This window comes from Acromyrmex echinatior, chromosome 2 (assembly GCF_024713525.1).
Source record: "Acromyrmex echinatior isolate Ae372 chromosome 2, ASM2471352v2, whole genome shotgun sequence".
NCBI lineage: Eukaryota > Metazoa > Arthropoda > Insecta > Hymenoptera > Formicidae > Acromyrmex > Acromyrmex echinatior.
This window is the reverse complement of record NC_141853.1, coordinates 8,725,450-8,742,486: the sequence shown is the minus strand read 5'-3', so window position 1 is coordinate 8,742,486 and position 17,037 is coordinate 8,725,450. Positions and strand designations below refer to the sequence as shown.

The 17,037-nt window shown below is 32.4% G+C and overlaps 2 protein-coding genes across 8 annotated transcripts; one reads left to right on the top strand and one right to left on the bottom strand.

The window, feature by feature from the left end:
* The first annotated feature begins 112 nt into the window (after positions 1-112).
* On the top strand, positions 113-11,735 carry LOC105151706 (uncharacterized). 6 transcript variants are annotated; one of them, XM_087416864.1, is made up of 5 exons: positions 113-399; positions 699-776; positions 859-1,011; positions 1,305-2,667; positions 11,596-11,735. In XM_087416864.1, the coding sequence occupies exons 2-5, from the start codon at positions 714-716 to the stop codon at positions 11,604-11,606; spliced, it is 1,590 nt and encodes a 529-aa protein (XP_087272990.1). In that variant the 5' UTR covers positions 113-399; positions 699-713; the 3' UTR covers positions 11,607-11,735. The 6 variants fall into 6 exon arrangements, with proteins under 6 accessions (XP_087272990.1, XP_087272986.1, XP_087272985.1 ...); XM_087416860.1 differs by lacking the exon at positions 11,596-11,735 and having other exon boundaries at positions 119-399; positions 1,326-3,018; XM_087416859.1 differs by lacking the exon at positions 11,596-11,735 and having other exon boundaries at positions 119-399; positions 1,305-3,018.
* Positions 3,457-16,583, bottom strand: LOC105151741 (uncharacterized). 2 transcript variants are annotated; one of them, XM_087416858.1, is made up of 8 exons: positions 14,200-16,583; positions 12,991-13,037; positions 11,584-12,604; positions 10,023-11,369; positions 9,784-9,852; positions 8,280-9,338; positions 6,941-7,054; positions 3,457-3,562 (listed from the first exon to the last, which is right to left on the bottom strand). In XM_087416858.1, exons 1-8 carry the CDS (start codon positions 14,264-14,266, stop codon positions 3,549-3,551), a joined length of 3,738 nt encoding a protein of 1,245 aa, XP_087272984.1. In that variant the 5' UTR covers positions 14,267-16,583; the 3' UTR covers positions 3,457-3,548. The 2 variants fall into 2 exon arrangements, with proteins under 2 accessions (XP_087272984.1, XP_087272982.1); XM_087416856.1 differs by lacking the exon at positions 3,457-3,562 and adding an exon at positions 6,531-6,837 and having other exon boundaries at positions 14,200-16,558.
* Between the last annotated feature and the right edge of the window lie 454 nt (positions 16,584-17,037).

Below are 17,037 nucleotides of genomic sequence, written 5' to 3'. Positions count from 1 at the left end.
ACGCACGCGCACACGTCATACATGCGCGTGTGTATATGACGCGCGCGAGCGCGCGTGCGTTTTGTGCAACGTTACGTTATCTACTCCAGCCAACGCGTAGCGCATCGCCTGCCTTGTCGATTTCCTCGTCGGCAGAGAGGGAGAGAGAGAGAGAGAGAGAGAGAAAGTTCGTCGTCGCGTTCGCGCGTCACCTGCATCTCACGACCTGCTCACGATCGGATCGGTGTCGGTAAAATCTAAGGAGAGAACGATCTGAACGATCCGCCTGCGGCGAATCGGCTGCTTCGAACTGCGGTGCAATTATCTCAGCAGCGCCGTGAACAGGTTGAAAGAGCGTCGTCCAACCCCGTGCTGAACCTGTATTTTTGTACTCCATGGAAGGGCCATGTAACCTATGCTGTGAGTATCGACTTAGGTAATTACGATTCGCGCCTTCGACTGAACCTCCCAGAACGCGGCAACAGGTTCGCGACCGACGCGACAGGCGAAGCCTCGACACAGACTCGCGGAAGCCGCGTTCCGGGAGGTTAGGACTTGGGAAGACATTCCCTAATGTAATTTCTGGCTGCACCCATCGTGTACAAAGCTTTTTCCTTGTCTCTCTTTATCTGGATTTGTTTTTTTTTTCTTGCTTTCTTTAGACATTGTGTGTTGATCGCATTGTAAAATGTAAGCGAATAAATTAATTTCACTTTCAGAATGAAGTGTAGCAAATGGAAGGTTTTAAGGTGAAAGATGAACCGATGGATGCATTAGCCATAGACAGTCAGGTTATGGTAAACTTTTTGTATGAAACAGCAGCAGGTATATGGCATACTGCTGGCGCTGTCCAGAGTCTAACGTAACGATTACTTTAAGGATGAGAACATTGTGAGCGTCGTGCTTAAGGAGGAACCAGGTGACAGAACATTTGATCCAGACTACATGGAGGATATTTGCTCAGGCACTTTCGAGAAGGGCACTCTGTTTTTGCCTATCGAAAATAATGAGGTGGATTTCTCCAACGAAATGGTAATATAACCATTATAACTAGTCATAATTTTTTTGTATAGTTTTATATCTGCTGTAGATTCTAAATTTTGAATAACATCAACTGCTTAATAAAAGTACAACTTGTTTTTATGATATTGGCTGCATTCAACAAAAAAAGCAGCAATTTTAAAATTCTTTAACATATCTTTAATTGGCCCTTAGTTCCTACTAGATCTGAATGAGTAAATTATATTAAAGAATCTTACAACAGTTGTAAAGCTGCTTTTTCTGCTGAATGCAGTCATATGTTATGTTACAATATCTTTTTCTAGGAGCTTTGTGAATTTTTACAGGTGAAGTTAGAGTTGGAAGGAGAATCTACCAGTCACCAGAACTGGTCACAAATAACAAATACTAATTTATGTGACAAAGAGGATGTGATGCAACGATGCTTGACTAATACAAATTTTATACAAACACAAGACTCCGAGAAGCATCATGGATTCTGTCAAAATGGGCAACAACCAAAATTCTACAAGATTCAATGCTCAATGTGCAAAAAATGGTTTCTGAATAATGATTCCATGGTGACGCATCTAAAGACGCACTGTAGTGGAAATCAATGTGAGGTCTGTCAACAAAATTTTACTGACAACTCTAGCCTGCATGCCCACATGTTAACTCACGTTGGGATGAGTCCATTAGAGTGCAACATCTGTCAAAAAAGATTCGCTTATAAATGGAGTTTAAGAAGCCACATGCAATTACATGTATTAGATAAACCTTACGATTGTGATGCATTGCAGCAGGCTTTTATGAAGCGAGCTGGTATGAATGAACAGATAATGCCAATGGAAGACAGGCCCTTTGAATGTGATGTGTGTCACATGACATTTAAGGAGAAAATTAATTTGAATCGACACATGACCAATCACACAAATGCGGACAAACCCTATAAATGCACGATTTGTTTCGAGGCATTTAAGGAGAAGGCAAAATTGAACATGCATTTGCCACTCCATACGGGAAACAAACATTTCAAGTGTACGTTGTGTCATAGATCGTTCGCCCAAAAAACCGCGCTTAACAATCACATGTTGGCGCATAGCGGTGAAAAACCACACGCGTGTAATATTTGTGAAAAAACGTACAAGAGAAAATCAGAATTAATTAGGCATACTATGGTTCACACTGGTGAGAGACCATACGAGTGTAAAGAGTGCTTAATGACTTTTCGAGAAAAGGCCAAATTGAATTCCCATATGTTGGTCCACACGGGCGAGAAACCTCACGAGTGTCACATCTGTCACAAGGCATGCGCAAGAAAATCGGATTTGAACAGTCACATGTTATTACACACTGGTGGTCAATACGATTGCAAGGTTTGCGACAAAATCTTCACCAGAAAATCGGATCTGAATCGGCATACTCTAATACACACCGGTGAGAAACCGTTTGCGTGCAATATGTGCGACATGGCGTTCAGGGAGAAGACGCGATTAAACTCGCACATGATCATACATACAGGCGATAAGAGACACGCGTGTCACATCTGCCAGAAGACATTCAAGGAAAAGTCATCGTTGAGAAAACATATGTTAAGTCATACCGGCGACAGACCATACGAATGTTATGTGTGTCACAAAGCTTTCACGCAGAAGACCACGTTAAACAGCCACATCCTGATTCACGCCGGTGAGAGACCATTTGAATGTAGTACTTGTCAAAAAATATGCAAAGATAAAGCAGCATTGAAAAAGCACTTATTGGTACACGTTAACGAAAAAACTCACGAATGTCTTATTTGTATGAAAAAATTCGCCCATAAAACAGCATTAAATAGTCACCTGTCCTCAAATCACATATCCTAACTACACGGATCTAGTCTATTACGGCTTTCTGTTTCTTTACATTGAGCACCGTATGTTTGTAGTTGTATAGCATATTTCCATGATTACACCTATATCTGTTTTATATGCCAATAGGTCTGATAAAGTCGTATTTTTTCCTGTGTATGGACAAATAATAAATTAATTTCTAAGTAAATTGACAACAATAAGTCACTTAATGCTCCTACCTGAAAGATGAGTAAAATCACTAAGATGTTTAAAATCCATCGTATTTAATATATACTATCTAAGAATTAATATATTATGCAAGCATTATATTATCTACAAACTATCAAATTTAACATTCAAGAGATACGAAATATTTTAAAAGAAAAAAATAAAAAAACAAATAAGACAGGCAAATGAAAATCAGAAACTCAAAACAAACGTAAATGCTACAAAGATATTAGAGTGACTGTTACTGAAGTTTTTTTAATTTGAAAAAGACAAAATATAACAATAAGAAATTATAATAAAACTATTATAATTAGATATTAGTTGAAAGTAATAATAATTTAATTAAATTGTAGGATAATTATTTTAACATATATATATAATAGAAAAACAATTATTTTTGTCAGATGAGAATACAAAAATATTTCACGTAGAGAAATATAGATATTTATTTAATCCACAAGAGAAAACATGTTATATTAAATAAATTTTGGGTTTCCGGGTAGTTGAGAATTAGAAGGACACATCTGAAACAATATTATGAAAATAATTAAAAATTTTTTAATTACATTAAAATTATCACGTATTTATGTAGGATGTTTCTTAAATAACAGACACTAATTATATAGCCCCATTCTTGATTAAAAATTTGATCGAAAAGTCCTTTACAATCATGCAATTTTCACAATGACGAAATATTAATTTCTAAAGATTGCTGAATAAGCGCGTATCAATCCGGCTGATGAATCATTAATTATTATGAAAATTGCAAAATGGTAAGGAACTTTTCAATTCAATTTTTGATCAGGAATAGTATTATGTGATTCGGCAATCTTTAGAAATTAATATTTCAATCATTGCGAAAAATTGCAAAATGCTAGAGGACTTTTCAACTCAATTTTTAATCAGGAATAACACATATGATTAGTGTTTACTATTTAAGAAACACCCTGTATAGCTAACTAATTGTAATTTACAACATTCAATATATTTTCGGAAATTTATTACTTCATAAACTACATTCGCATGCTATATTTTCATTACCTTTAATAATACAATTTATAAACGAACAATATTTGCAAATATACCGCATTAGATAAATAACCAAGTTTCTGGATAAACATTGGCAAAAAATTTCACAAAAATTAATTTTTAAAAATTTATTATTTTCTATAAAAAGTATACTATTTACATTGAAATGAAAGTTAGAAACGAAATATGATATATGAAGCTATTTTTGTTGCTGTTAATTAAAATTATTTTTGCAGCCACATAAATTAAAAATGAGAGATCGTGATTTTTTGCTTGCACTATGTAAAATAAACAATTTTTTTGGAAGCATTTAACAGTATAGATAGTAAAATATCTCAAAAATTTCTTGTTTTACATTTATATATTAGTAAAATTAATTTGCATGTATTCATAATAAAATATTCATACAAAATAAAAACTTCATAGTCAAAATTTACAGTTTTTTATTAATTCACGAACCAAAATAAAATTTTTTTAGTATATATTAACAATATCAAACTGTATCTAAATCAATCTATTACACATGAATGAAACTTTATATATATAATACATTAAACTACCAAGAAAAAAAAATTTTTTTTTTTAATCGGCCACTTAGTTCAAAAGCTTCCATTTCATACCAAAAGAACACCCCTAAATTTTTATCAAAAAATATTAAGATTTAGAAGTCGCTAGTAAACAATTTTTAAATTAAAGTTTCGATTTGGCATGAATGGAAGCTTTTGAGCTAAATATAGTCAATTAAAAAACAATTTTTTTTCCTTGGCAGTCTAATATACATATATATATATATATATATATATATATATATATATATATATATATATATATATATATAGTCTCTTTAATATATTTTTACTCCTATTAGGACAAAATATTATAGCGTAATTATAGTATAATGTAACAATAGTGCAAGGAAAAAATATTCACATAATCTTTCTGTCTTTTTTATATATATAAATATTATTTAATATGATATATTAAATAATATTTATATATATAAAAAATAATTTAATACGAATTATTGTGGAGACACATATCTGATGGAGTATCTTATAGTCTTAGATCATCGATTCGTCTTTTTTGGATTTCAATACACATCTATCCCAGATATAGATCTGAGGGATTAGGACTTGGTAACTAGTTAAAAGTTAAAAAAAAAAGTTAAAAAATTAATAACTTTTAACTTAATGTTAGTTAATCTTAAATGCATTAATTTTTAACTTAATTTAGTTATTTTTAAAATTTAATTTATTAACTTTTTTAAATTAAAAATTTTTCTATATTTTTTAAGGCTAATATTTTTTTCTATAAAACTTCTTAAACATCATACATAACTTTTTAACTTCTCTTAAACATTAGAGAATAATTTAGAAAAAATTCAACGATTTTATTTAGAGATTAGAGACTCTATAATAAGAGTCACACCATACGATAGCCAATTTTTATTGGGTCGCTAGGTTCTGTCAATTCCCGCTTCTATTTGAATCTAATTTTAAGTATCATAAATGTACGTTATATTTTAGCAATATAAATATAAAATATGAGCCTTAAATGAAAAATTATTGTAAAACAGTAATGCACATCTACTCATTTTCTAAATTTTTATGTTTATTTTTTGTAACAAATATCTAGTCGTAAACATGCGTGAGCAGTCATTTCAGAAGTTAGATAAATGTTAAAGAAAAAGAGATAATGCAAATATGTATATACTCTTCTTTCTCGCAAAATTTTGATAAAATCGCTTTATGGTGTGTGTGACTCTAATTATATAAGTAACTTACATGTGAATAAAAAAATTTAATTTACCTAATAATCTATTTTAATACTAAAGAATATGAAAAACTAACACTAGATATTTTTGTGAAATTATTATATAATCTTTCGGAATTGAACCAAATTATTTACAAACGCTCGATACATTTATCGTGTTATCTTCAGTGTCGAAACGTTAATAAATAATTTGGTTTAATTCCGAAAGATTATATAATAATTTCATAAAAATATCCAGTGTTGGCTTTTCATGCTCTTTAGTATTAAAATTGTTTTATTCATAAAGCCTTATTTTACAATTCTAATAATCTATATTGTAACTGTGTTATTTAAAGTAAAATAATTTTTTTCAAAATTAACTTTTTTTAACGTAAGTTAATTCAATCTTAACTTTTATTAAGTTAATTTTTTATTCTTTCAACTTTTAGCTTAATTTTATTAATTTTATAAACCATTAACTTTAACTTAATTTAGTTTAAAAAGAAAACATTAACTTAATTATGGAATCTATCTTGCTTAAAATAACAATAAGACAAAGATAAACAATAAAGTTTACAAAAATATTGAAAATTAATGTTTTTTAACGACATAACTCTATAGTTCGTTAAAAACATGGAATGGAATATTACATTGGCAATTATCGAAATAACTGATAATAAGGACATGTGACATAAACTATTATTATACACGTTATTCTGAGAAATCTATTTACTTTTTCATCAGTTAACTAACAATAAGATATGTACAAAGGGAAAATTTTATCTACTCGTATCGATTACAATAAATAAACGATACATCAAATAAATATAAAATCTCTTTATACATAAAGCTTTACATGACAGACGTTAAGCATTTTATGATTAAGTGACGAGACGTCAAATATATATTACAATATATTTCAGAATTATGTCATCGTCTGTATTTATTATATTTTAATATTCGTCTTTCGATTAAACTGGTTAACCCTTTACATCGATAGGATGATTTCCTGACCAACCTGCAATAATATTTTAATATTTTAACATTCTTTTCTACAATTTTTACATTAAATAATTATATCTCTCTGAATACGTGTTTAAATAATCCTATTGGAAACTTACTTCCGGCACTACTACTGGCAAAAACAGATGCACCACTGGAAGCCCAGGAATTAAGTCCGCCTTGATTTTGTGCTCCATTAGGAGACAAATTTCCACCAAAATTATTGGCGGATCCTGCGAACACAAAGTTTAATCGATTTTTTAGATCAATTGTCATCTTCGCATTTTATTTGTATACTAGTGTGCTAAGAACTTTTATAAACCACATATTCTCAAATAAAATAAGTAAGAACTTGTTTAAAAAATTATCTGATAAAATCAACATTTTATCTTTGATGAAATTCGTCGTAATATAATTTAAATGAAATTTAACTTTTGTTTATAAATATTCAAATATTATAAAATATCATACAAATCTTGTTAAATAGCTGAATTATTACAAACTGCCGACATTTGCTATTATCTTATAATAGATAGAAATGCATTAAAAAACATGATTGCTAGATATTACTGATATGATAAATTAATTATGACCAATACGAATTGTATGTATATGTGTATAACAGCTTTTGTAGTCAAAGAACGGAAACGGATACCTGGAACCGGCGCTTACTATTAATTAAGATACTGCTATCTTTGATTTATGCATCATTGTATGAAGGAACGCATCAATCACACGCGTATTTCCAATCCCTCGTAATGCAAACCTGGCTGACCTTGAGGCCATTTTTCTCATTGTGAGAAAGATTACGTTCTTATCTCGCATATATTCGTTTCGTTTCAAAAAATACCGCTACAATGTCTCGCTAAGGCGTGATATTAGCCGTGAGAAAACTTCCATCGGTATGATCTACTTGACATCGCGGGAATATAAATGCCGTGAAATTATGAACGCATCGTTGACTTGATTTACAATCGGCACACACTCCCGTTCTAATCTTAATGATCGGGTGGCTTGTTAACATAACGCTGGTTATCTAATTTTAAACAGTCGTTCGTTTGCCTGTTCATTTTCGGATCATAATCTTAATTTGAATATAAATAAAGAAGCGCAGTTTCTAGTACATTTAATCGATATCATTTTATCATTTTGTCAATAAGTTTTACTGTTCATGTCCATAGTGTAATTATCATATTTTGCGATCCAATGTTTGCAATAATATATCTTATAATCGAAAAGACTTTAATTTTAAAATAATTGCAAATATTGTGTTCTAAATTATAATTTTCATGATCATTTTAAGTAGTATTGTTTATATATTTTCTATAATACTTTTAAAACATGATATTTCCCCCCCTCCTCCCAGCTATTGAAAATAAATCGCACTTTCAAATTTTTTTCACAGAATTATATTTTGCGAATATCCATTATTAAAACACATTTTTGCAAGTAACAAACCTGGCGCGCCAGGAAAAGAGCCGGCAAAACTGGAGCTGGAAGCTTGAGCAGAACTGAAAGATCCAGCGTAAGTTCGCGCTTGAGCACCACTAATGGATGACGCTAAATTATTCCCTCCTGATCCTGAATGATCTGCGCCAACAGCGAATCCCCCAATTCTAGGATTCCCACCAGGAACATTGCCAACGCTTCCTGGATTTCCAGTACCAACATTTCCGCCGAATACTCCTCCTGGTTGTTTGCCACCTGCATAGCTTCCACTACCTGGTGTCCCACAACCAAACAGACCCAACTTACATTGTGCTGGATCAGGACCTTGAGGATTGCTTCCCGATCCAGGATAACTTCCTGGTGTTCCTGATCCAGGATAATTTCCTGGTGTTCTTGATTCGGGATAATTTTCTGATGTTCCCGCTCCAGGATAATTTCCTGGTGTTCCCGATCCAGGATAATTTCCTGATGTCCCTGAGCCAGGATAATTGCTTTGTATTCCTGAGCCAGGATAATTGCCTTGTGTTCCTGAGCCAGGATAATTTCCTTGTGTTCCTGAGCCAGGATAATTTCCTGGTGTCCCTGAGCCAGGATAATTGCCTTGTGTTCCTGAGCCAGGATAATTTCCTTGTGTTCCTGAGCCAGGATAATTTCCTTGTGCTCCTGAGCCAGGATAATTTCCTGGTGTTCCCGATCCAGGATAATTTCCTGATGTTCCTGATCTATCTGGATATTTATCGTATGACGGTCTATCTGAATCGCCACTTCCACCTATCAAAGGTGTAAGGAAAGGATTATTTCCTTTTGGTATCTTTTCTTCAAGCGGATTTACATTTTCGTTAGGATTAGCACTGTTATCTCCTCTTCTATTGTCATTATTCAGGAAAAGATTTCTTTGACTAACAGGCTTTGTATTTTCTTCATGAGGAATCACATTTCTATCATTATATGAGTTGCTATATCCAGGTTTAGGACGATTCCAACTTGAATCAAGAAAAGGATTTCCTGGACCAATTGGTTTATTTGTATTTTCAATCCAAGGATCTGAAATACTGCTTGGAGTACTGCCTAAACAGTGGATTAAAATACAACTAACGTTTATATATATTTTCACAGACTGTTAATATGTTTTTAGAAATCAAAAAAATTTAATTTATTATTGAAATTTTAAGAAATTAATATCGTAATTTGAAAATATTTTTAATTACATAATATATATTTCATATAATAAGTGTATGTATATACATACATTTATTATATAAAATATATATTATAGATATATCATATAATTTACATGTAATGAACTCTAAATATATTACTTTATGTAATGAATTGCTCCTAAACATAAATTTATTGTTACAATAAATTTTCTTTTATATATATATATATATATATATATATATATATATTTCTTTCAGTTATGAACTATTATTATTTTACTATAAAAGTGAAAAATGTAATTTATAAAAATGATAAAGATTCAATTAAAATTTTCAGTTATTAATGCACGTACTTCCAGCTCTATGTAAGAATGGATTTGCTGAATTCCATGGCACAGCACTTTCCGGTGTTATACTTGTACCTTTAATGAAAATTAAAATTAAAATTTAGCTTTAATCATATTTATAACTATCAAACAGCTAGCGTGTGATATTTCTTGTATTATTTAAATAATGCGTAAAATAACGTTAGCTGTAAACAATTAAATATTTAATTAATTTATCAATATTATTTTTCTCTCATTTTTCTTACCTTGCGTTCCAGGATAAACTGGCCTAGTACCAGCTCCAATATTATGAAATGAATCCGGTCCATATGCTGCTCCAATATTTGGAACATTTCCATCGCCAGTTCCAGCGGGATAATATGTTTTATTAACACCACTAGGACCTATTACTTCACCACACAATCCCTGTGCTGGTACATTATCTCTTCCACTGCAATTACTGTTACAATTATAATTCCCACAACATCCTCCACAATTACTACCTCCTTGCAAACCAGTGGTACCTCCACAATTTCCACCTGGCCCGCATCCAGGTCCACTTCCAGGTCCAGATTGTACCTGGCCTGGCCATGCTCCGCTTCCATCTCCAGGTTGCTTACTGCTAGGCCAAGCTCCACTTCCACTTGCTGGTTGTCCGGAAGGCCATGTTCCTTGAGGTTGCTTGGCAGGCAAAATACCTGGAGAATATCTACCAGGAGTAAATCCACTTCCATCTCCAGGTTTTCTACTAGACCAAGGTCCAGTGCCACTACCGGGCTGTTCTCCAGGCCAGGTACCACTTCCGATATTAGGATATGTACCATAGGGAACAGTTCCATAAGCAGGTTTAGTACTTCCGACAGAACCTTTGATCCCGGGAGTATAACTTGAACTTCCTCTGTACGCTGGTGTTGTACCATACAATGAAGTAGTCCCAGTTATGCTGGGAATATTGTATGTACCAGGAGATGTTCCAAACGCATTTGCACCAGCGCTTGCAATTGCGCTACTACTCGCAATATTAAAGTTAGGTTGTTTCGGTCCTGTTCTGTCGTATGGAGCAGATAACGTAGAACTTGGGGTACTAACGTGACTAAATGGAGTTTTAGTTGTTCCAAATCCAGTATTTAACGTTGGAAATCCAGTATGAGGAGTAGTTCCTGTATCATGCCAAGGACTACTTCCAGTCTGACCTAACCAGGAGGTAGTACTTCCATAACTCGGTTTTGTGACACCCGGATGTTCATAAGCACTACTTGGTGATCCTGGTGATTTTCTAGGAGCAAATGGATTAGTTTGGGATCCAGGAACAGTTTTAGGTGAATCGATTCCTTCATATGGTCTTTTAGTAGTTCCGATAGTATTTATTATAGTTGTGGGCGTACTATAAGAACTAGGTCTGGGTTTGTTATAACCTCCTAAGCCATAATAGTTACTATCAGTGCTAGAGGGTGCTTGATCTGTTCCACCATACGGTCCTTGTGATGCCTGGGTATTTGTTGATTTATGAAGATCAAATGGATGATCTTTTCTTCCAAAGCTAGGGGTTGCTCCATAAGGACTTCCAACACCAGATGTTACGCTTGCTCCAGCGTAAGCGCCAGTATATGTGCCTATACAAGTAAAAGTATTATTTATATTAACATTTTTAAAAAATTTATGTTGACAGATATTTCACCGTTTCTAATGTATTCGTTCAATATAATAAATTATATTTTGCATCATTTTTCTTATTCACTTTACTGCATAATAGTTACACTAATATTAATGAACAATAAAAATATTGACATGAAACTATTACATAATGAAAATATTACAAACACGCACTTTGTGTTCCAGGTTGTCCGTAAGGTCTATTCTGACCTTTCTGCGGATTTCCATAACTTGGAGAAGATATGCCACTTCCTGCATGTGGTGTCGCGGAAGAACTGCTCGGGAATTGATTGGTAGGCCATCTTTGTCCGGATTTTGTCGTTGCGACAAAGTTTGGGATAAGTTGAGATGCACCAGGTCTCTGTGAGGAAGGAAATCTGCCGTCGTGTCCACTGGGGGTCCAAGTGGGTTTCGGTGAAGACCCAAAACTACTAGGTGTCCCTCGGTTCCAGTCTGGCCAAGAGCCACTCGGTGTTGTTCCAAAAGCACCCGCGGTTATGCTACCGTATTCGGGTTTTGACGCATCAGCGGATGGAGTATTCCAACTGGATCCAGGTTTTGGAGTACTTTCATAACCACTGATTGGCCTCGAATATCCTGTGCTCGGATAGTTGATACTGCCTAAAGGACCGCCAGGGCTACTGCTTAAAGGACCTCCAGGGCTACCGCCTAAAGGACCGCCAGGGCTACCGCCTAAAGGACCGCCAGGGCTACCGCCTAAAGGACCGCCAGGGCTACCGCCTAAAGGACCGCCAGGGCTACCGCCTTCCCCATCAACGTAGACGCCCGTAGGTCCAGTCTTATGTACACCAGATGGATGCGATTCTGGTTTGTGTCCTCTATCACGACCATGATGATGTACTTTATGTGGTCTATATTGACCATCATCGCATTCATCCCCATCGTTTTCATCTCCCTCCTCCTCCGGCTCATCTCGTTCCCAGTAATCGTCATTCTCCCATTTGCATTTAGAGCAATCATCATTCTTATTATAGCCATGACCTCCGCCTTTTATTCCATGATCATAGCTGGCGCCGTGTCCTGAAGGCGTGCCATAAGATTTTACACCACGGTTAGCATTGTTGTCGTGGGAAAAACCGGTGCTGTCATAGCTACGAATTCCCTTATGTCTATCGTGAGCACCAGAAATATTTTCTGTGTCTTCAAGCACACTGGTGCTGCTTAATGCAGATGCCTGGTAAAAATTTTTCTCATACAATTTTTTATAATTTTTTATATTAACAATTTGAAAATAAATATGTAAAATTATGAGACATTTTGAAAAAATTTCGAAATTATGAAAAAAAATTGTTATCATGTGTATGAGAAAATATGAGAAATGAAATACTTTATACGAGAAAATATGAAAAAATACGACGAATATTTGGAAGAAGAAAATCATACAAATGATAGCAAAATATATAGAAAAAAATCATATTTTCTCATATAAAGTATTTCATTTCTCATATTTTGATGAATCATAGTTTGATGATTATTTGTGAGAAAGGCGATCGTTCTGTGAGTAAATATGACATGCTGTCTGAAAAATTATGAGAAATTATAAGAAAAATTTTTACATACACCGGCTCCGGCGTATACACCTGCGTATGCACCAGCTGATACGCTATCTAAAAAAAAAATACATAAGTCATTTTTAATAATATTTAAACTGATATATGTGAGCATATACCTTTTTGTTTCTTCGCTTTTTTTTATTTATACAAAGTTTTGAAAATTACAATCGTCAAGTTATAAATTTCATGCACTTAATATTCATTCTACGTAAGTAGTCTATAATTAACGTCGCTGAAACATTCTCACGTAGAATAATCGAATATTATAGTAATATATAGTATATATAGTAGTATACATAGTAATATATAGTAATAATGAATAAAGGTCCGGGCATGAAATGTTGAAATTTGTACAGCGCGCAATAGAATATATGTATATGACTTTATTCTCACAGAAACAAAACTGAACACTTGTCTGCAATAATCTCGACACTTTCTGAATGAAGGTTGTAAATTTTTATCAATAATTCGTAACAGAAAATATTACACAATACGCGTGAAAACAATTGCACTCCTCTGCAGATAAGCCAACAACCATATATGTAATTATGACGCTATGGCACCAAAGAGATGTGGCCTCCAATATTATTTATAAAGATGATTTCATTGAGTTATACACAAAGGAGGAATAAATATACACACTAAAGACATCGCTATTGCTTTCATTGTCTATTCATGCACGTGTACTTGAAATTTAAAACAATATAAGTTTATAATTATAATTTTGACAGACTACAATGAACTAAAATCATTAAAAATTTAATCAAATATAAAAAATGCTTTCCTAAGCAGTTCTGATTATAAATTATATTATAGTCTCTTATTATAAATTATATATATTTTTGTAACTGTATTAATAATTATTAATTAATATTTCTAAAATAATATAACTGTTTTTTTTTTAATTAATTAATAATATATTTGCTCAAAAGTAAATTACTTATTTTTAGAACTGTTTTATCTCTTAATTTACCGTTTGTATAAAAAAAATTAATAATTTTTCTATTTATATCTATCTCACAGAAAGCAAAAAAAAGAGATAGATAAAATCAATAAAAAAAAATTTACTTAATAAATAGGTGAGCACTTAAAAGATTAATTTTTTTCTTACAAATGCGTGTACAATCATATTTTGATTTAAAAATCGTCTGATTGGGCGCGCACATGACAAATATTTATGTAAAACTATAATAGATTTTACAATGTGGAAGGCTACCTGACCCGGCGAGAAACGCGCATGCGAAAAACACCGCCAGAGAACATTGCAAGCTGCGGATCCACATCTCAGCGATCTCGGCGGAGGCCGGCTCGCGAATGTTGCTTTACCGATTGCTTCGTTTATACTGCGGCACCGAGTGCCGATCCATTGCCAAGAGTATCCTGATCGAAAGCTCGTATATATAATGAGGATATCCCCAACAGTGAAAGGGACGCCGCGGATCCCGAACGCAGCCGCGAGCGATTCGCGAAGGTGGCATCCTCAGCAGCGCAGCGCAGCCAAAGACATTCGTACATTGTCAAGCAATGAGTAATTATTGTTTCTATTATTTACTACTACCAAACAAACGATCAGATACTAATAGAAACAGTAGATACGATGTAGTAAAACGGTAGAACTGGTTTGAGATGGTCCATTATAGCCGGAGATGACTACGTCATCTTTCTTTAGGAGTTTCCCGAGAGAGACTTCAATGCTTGTCACGTTTACGCATCCTGTATGGCATGCTATGAGCGAATGCTGCGAATTCATACACGTTTTGTATTAATCTCATACAAGGAGTTCTCGAAGTCTTTTTCACTTATTGTATCTTCTAGATATTGTATCTTCAAGATATCAATGTTAATTTAATATACAACATATCCATTAAATGTATTATTTTTTGTTAAAAAAAAAAGTGAATCCGAGTTCTTTAAATGACTTATATACTACTTGTTGTGGTATAATATAAAATAATAGAATTTATTTTTTCCTTTTAAAAACAAAGATATTTATTCAAAGCTTTTGACGTTTAAATTAGATATTTTAAAAAACTGATAATTAATTTCCATTTAAAATCTATAGAGAATAGACTTTGTCTTTAAAATCCCAAATTTTTATCACTAAATAGCTTTGCATTTATTAATTAATGCTTCTCGTTAAAAAAAATGATCATTGATGATTTACTGATTTACTAATTTTCCGTGTGAAACGCAACTTATGAAATGTCATATATAAATCTAACATAATCATAAATAACAAATTGTTTTCATTACGTGTACGTTGCAGCTTACAATTAGATATACTGAAATTATTACCTACTTAAATTATTACTTCAAAAGTATGCTGCAATTATTGCTGATTACAGTATCGTATTTATATGTTAATTGCAATTGCAAGTCTCATGCAAATAATATAACGTTAAAAAATATGAATTCTTGAAACTAATTGATCGACTTCAACAATTTCTTTTAAATAATTATTACCATTAAATTCATTTTTTTCCAAACGCAATTATTTTCATTTCGCTGATGTTTGTCTCGAATCATTTCTATTCTTAGAAGAATCCAATAAAAAATTTATGTCATATCCATTTCATTAATGCATACACGCCCCTATTTTCTATTAATGCAACAACTCCCACGATTAGATTAGAGTATATCGCAAATTATATATAGAATACATTTCAATATAACAAAGAGGACTTCGCTGACTTTTCGGTAAATCATTTACATTGAAATACATCGGAATTCTTCTCCCATGTGTATGCGCGTACAAACTTTATATAAATGTCGCAGAAGTATGCGATCAGTATGCGCGCACGTAAAAGATGAAATTACAATTCATTGTGTGATAATAAGAATAATAATAATGACAATATCCGCAATCGTGTGTAAGTACTTTTAGATTGTATATGTGTTATAATGTCTCTCTTCTACATGCCGATATCCTGAATGATAAAGTACAATCATAATTGGGGAAAACACAGGGCATAAAAATACGTGGCCACAAATAGTATCGCATGATGCAGAAGCACGTCTAGATGTTATCGAGAGAAACGAAGATTTCAATTTCCTTATTATGGCATGTTACATCCGTGTTTTAACAGATTAATCGTACATTAATGAAAATTCACACAATACCGGATACAGAGTAATCTTACAATTAGACTTTTGAGGATACCGACGCACGTAATAATTTGTCAAATTAAGAAAATTGTTATACCATTCTCTTAAAAAAAGGTTTAATTATCACGTTACACTTATGATATTCTTCCTTTTTTTTTCGAAAATCCGCTTTATAAATAGTTTTGACAAAATGACACATATCAAACTTCAAGAGTTTCATATCCTTTATATTAATATAATTTAAAAACTTCAAATGAAGATATAGTAATTATTTTTAATATATACGTACAACATTTATATATAGAAATATATAAATATTAGTTTAATCTCTAATTTATGTATAAAAAAATATAATTTTCGAAAAAAAAACGGTGTACAGACATCTCTAATTCAAAAAGAAAAACAGTCTCGTTCTTATAATCAGCTATAGTAGTATAGTTTTATTTTTTTCTTTTATATATAATTAAATTTTTTTAATATGAAAGTGTTTTTATATAAGGAAAGAAATTAAACAAACTCGAACTTCTGTACTGTAATAATTCTTCTGTGAACTGTAATAATAAATAAAAACAGATAAAAATATACATTATCAAATAGAATACAGAAGTCGTAATGATATCATCATGTGATCTTATTTGTCACTTATAAATTCACTTATAAATGACAAATGAACATCATGACGACGTGTCCTATGATATCATTATGACTCTGTGTTCTATTTGAACTATTGTGACAACGTTCCACATCCCAAGAAAAACATTAAATCAAGAAAAAATCAAAATGACTTTATTTTGATGTCATGAAAGTCAAATCGATGATTTTTTTATTACAAAATTTGAGTGATTATTGATAACCAAAATAAAGTCATTTTGATAATTTTATTGACTTGTATATCGTACGCCAATATTGTAATAAGATATAATTTTAAATATATTTATGTTTAAAATTA

Bases quoted from the DNA above. Each gene is read 5' to 3' on its own strand.
- LOC105151706 (XM_087416859.1), top strand. From the start codon at position 714: ATGGAAGGTTTTAAGGTGAAAGATGAACCGATGGATGCATTAGCCATA. The intron at 777-858 runs GTAAACTTTTTG...GATTACTTTAAG, and splicing joins CCATAGACAGTCAGGTTATG to GATGAGAACATTGTGAGCGT. The intron at 1,012-1,304 runs GTAATATAACCA...ATCTTTTTCTAG, and splicing joins TGGATTTCTCCAACGAAATG to GAGCTTTGTGAATTTTTACA.
- LOC105151741 (XM_087416856.1), bottom strand. From the start codon at position 14,266: ATGTGGATCCGCAGCTTGCAATGTTCTCTGGCGGTGTTTTTCGCATGC. The intron at 11,370-11,583 runs GTGCGTGTTTGT...TTACTTGTATAG, and splicing joins CGGACAACCTGGAACACAAA to GCACATATACTGGCGCTTAC. The intron at 9,339-9,783 runs GTACGTGCATTA...TCCACTGTTTAG, and splicing joins ATTCTTACATAGAGCTGGAA to GCAGTACTCCAAGCAGTATT.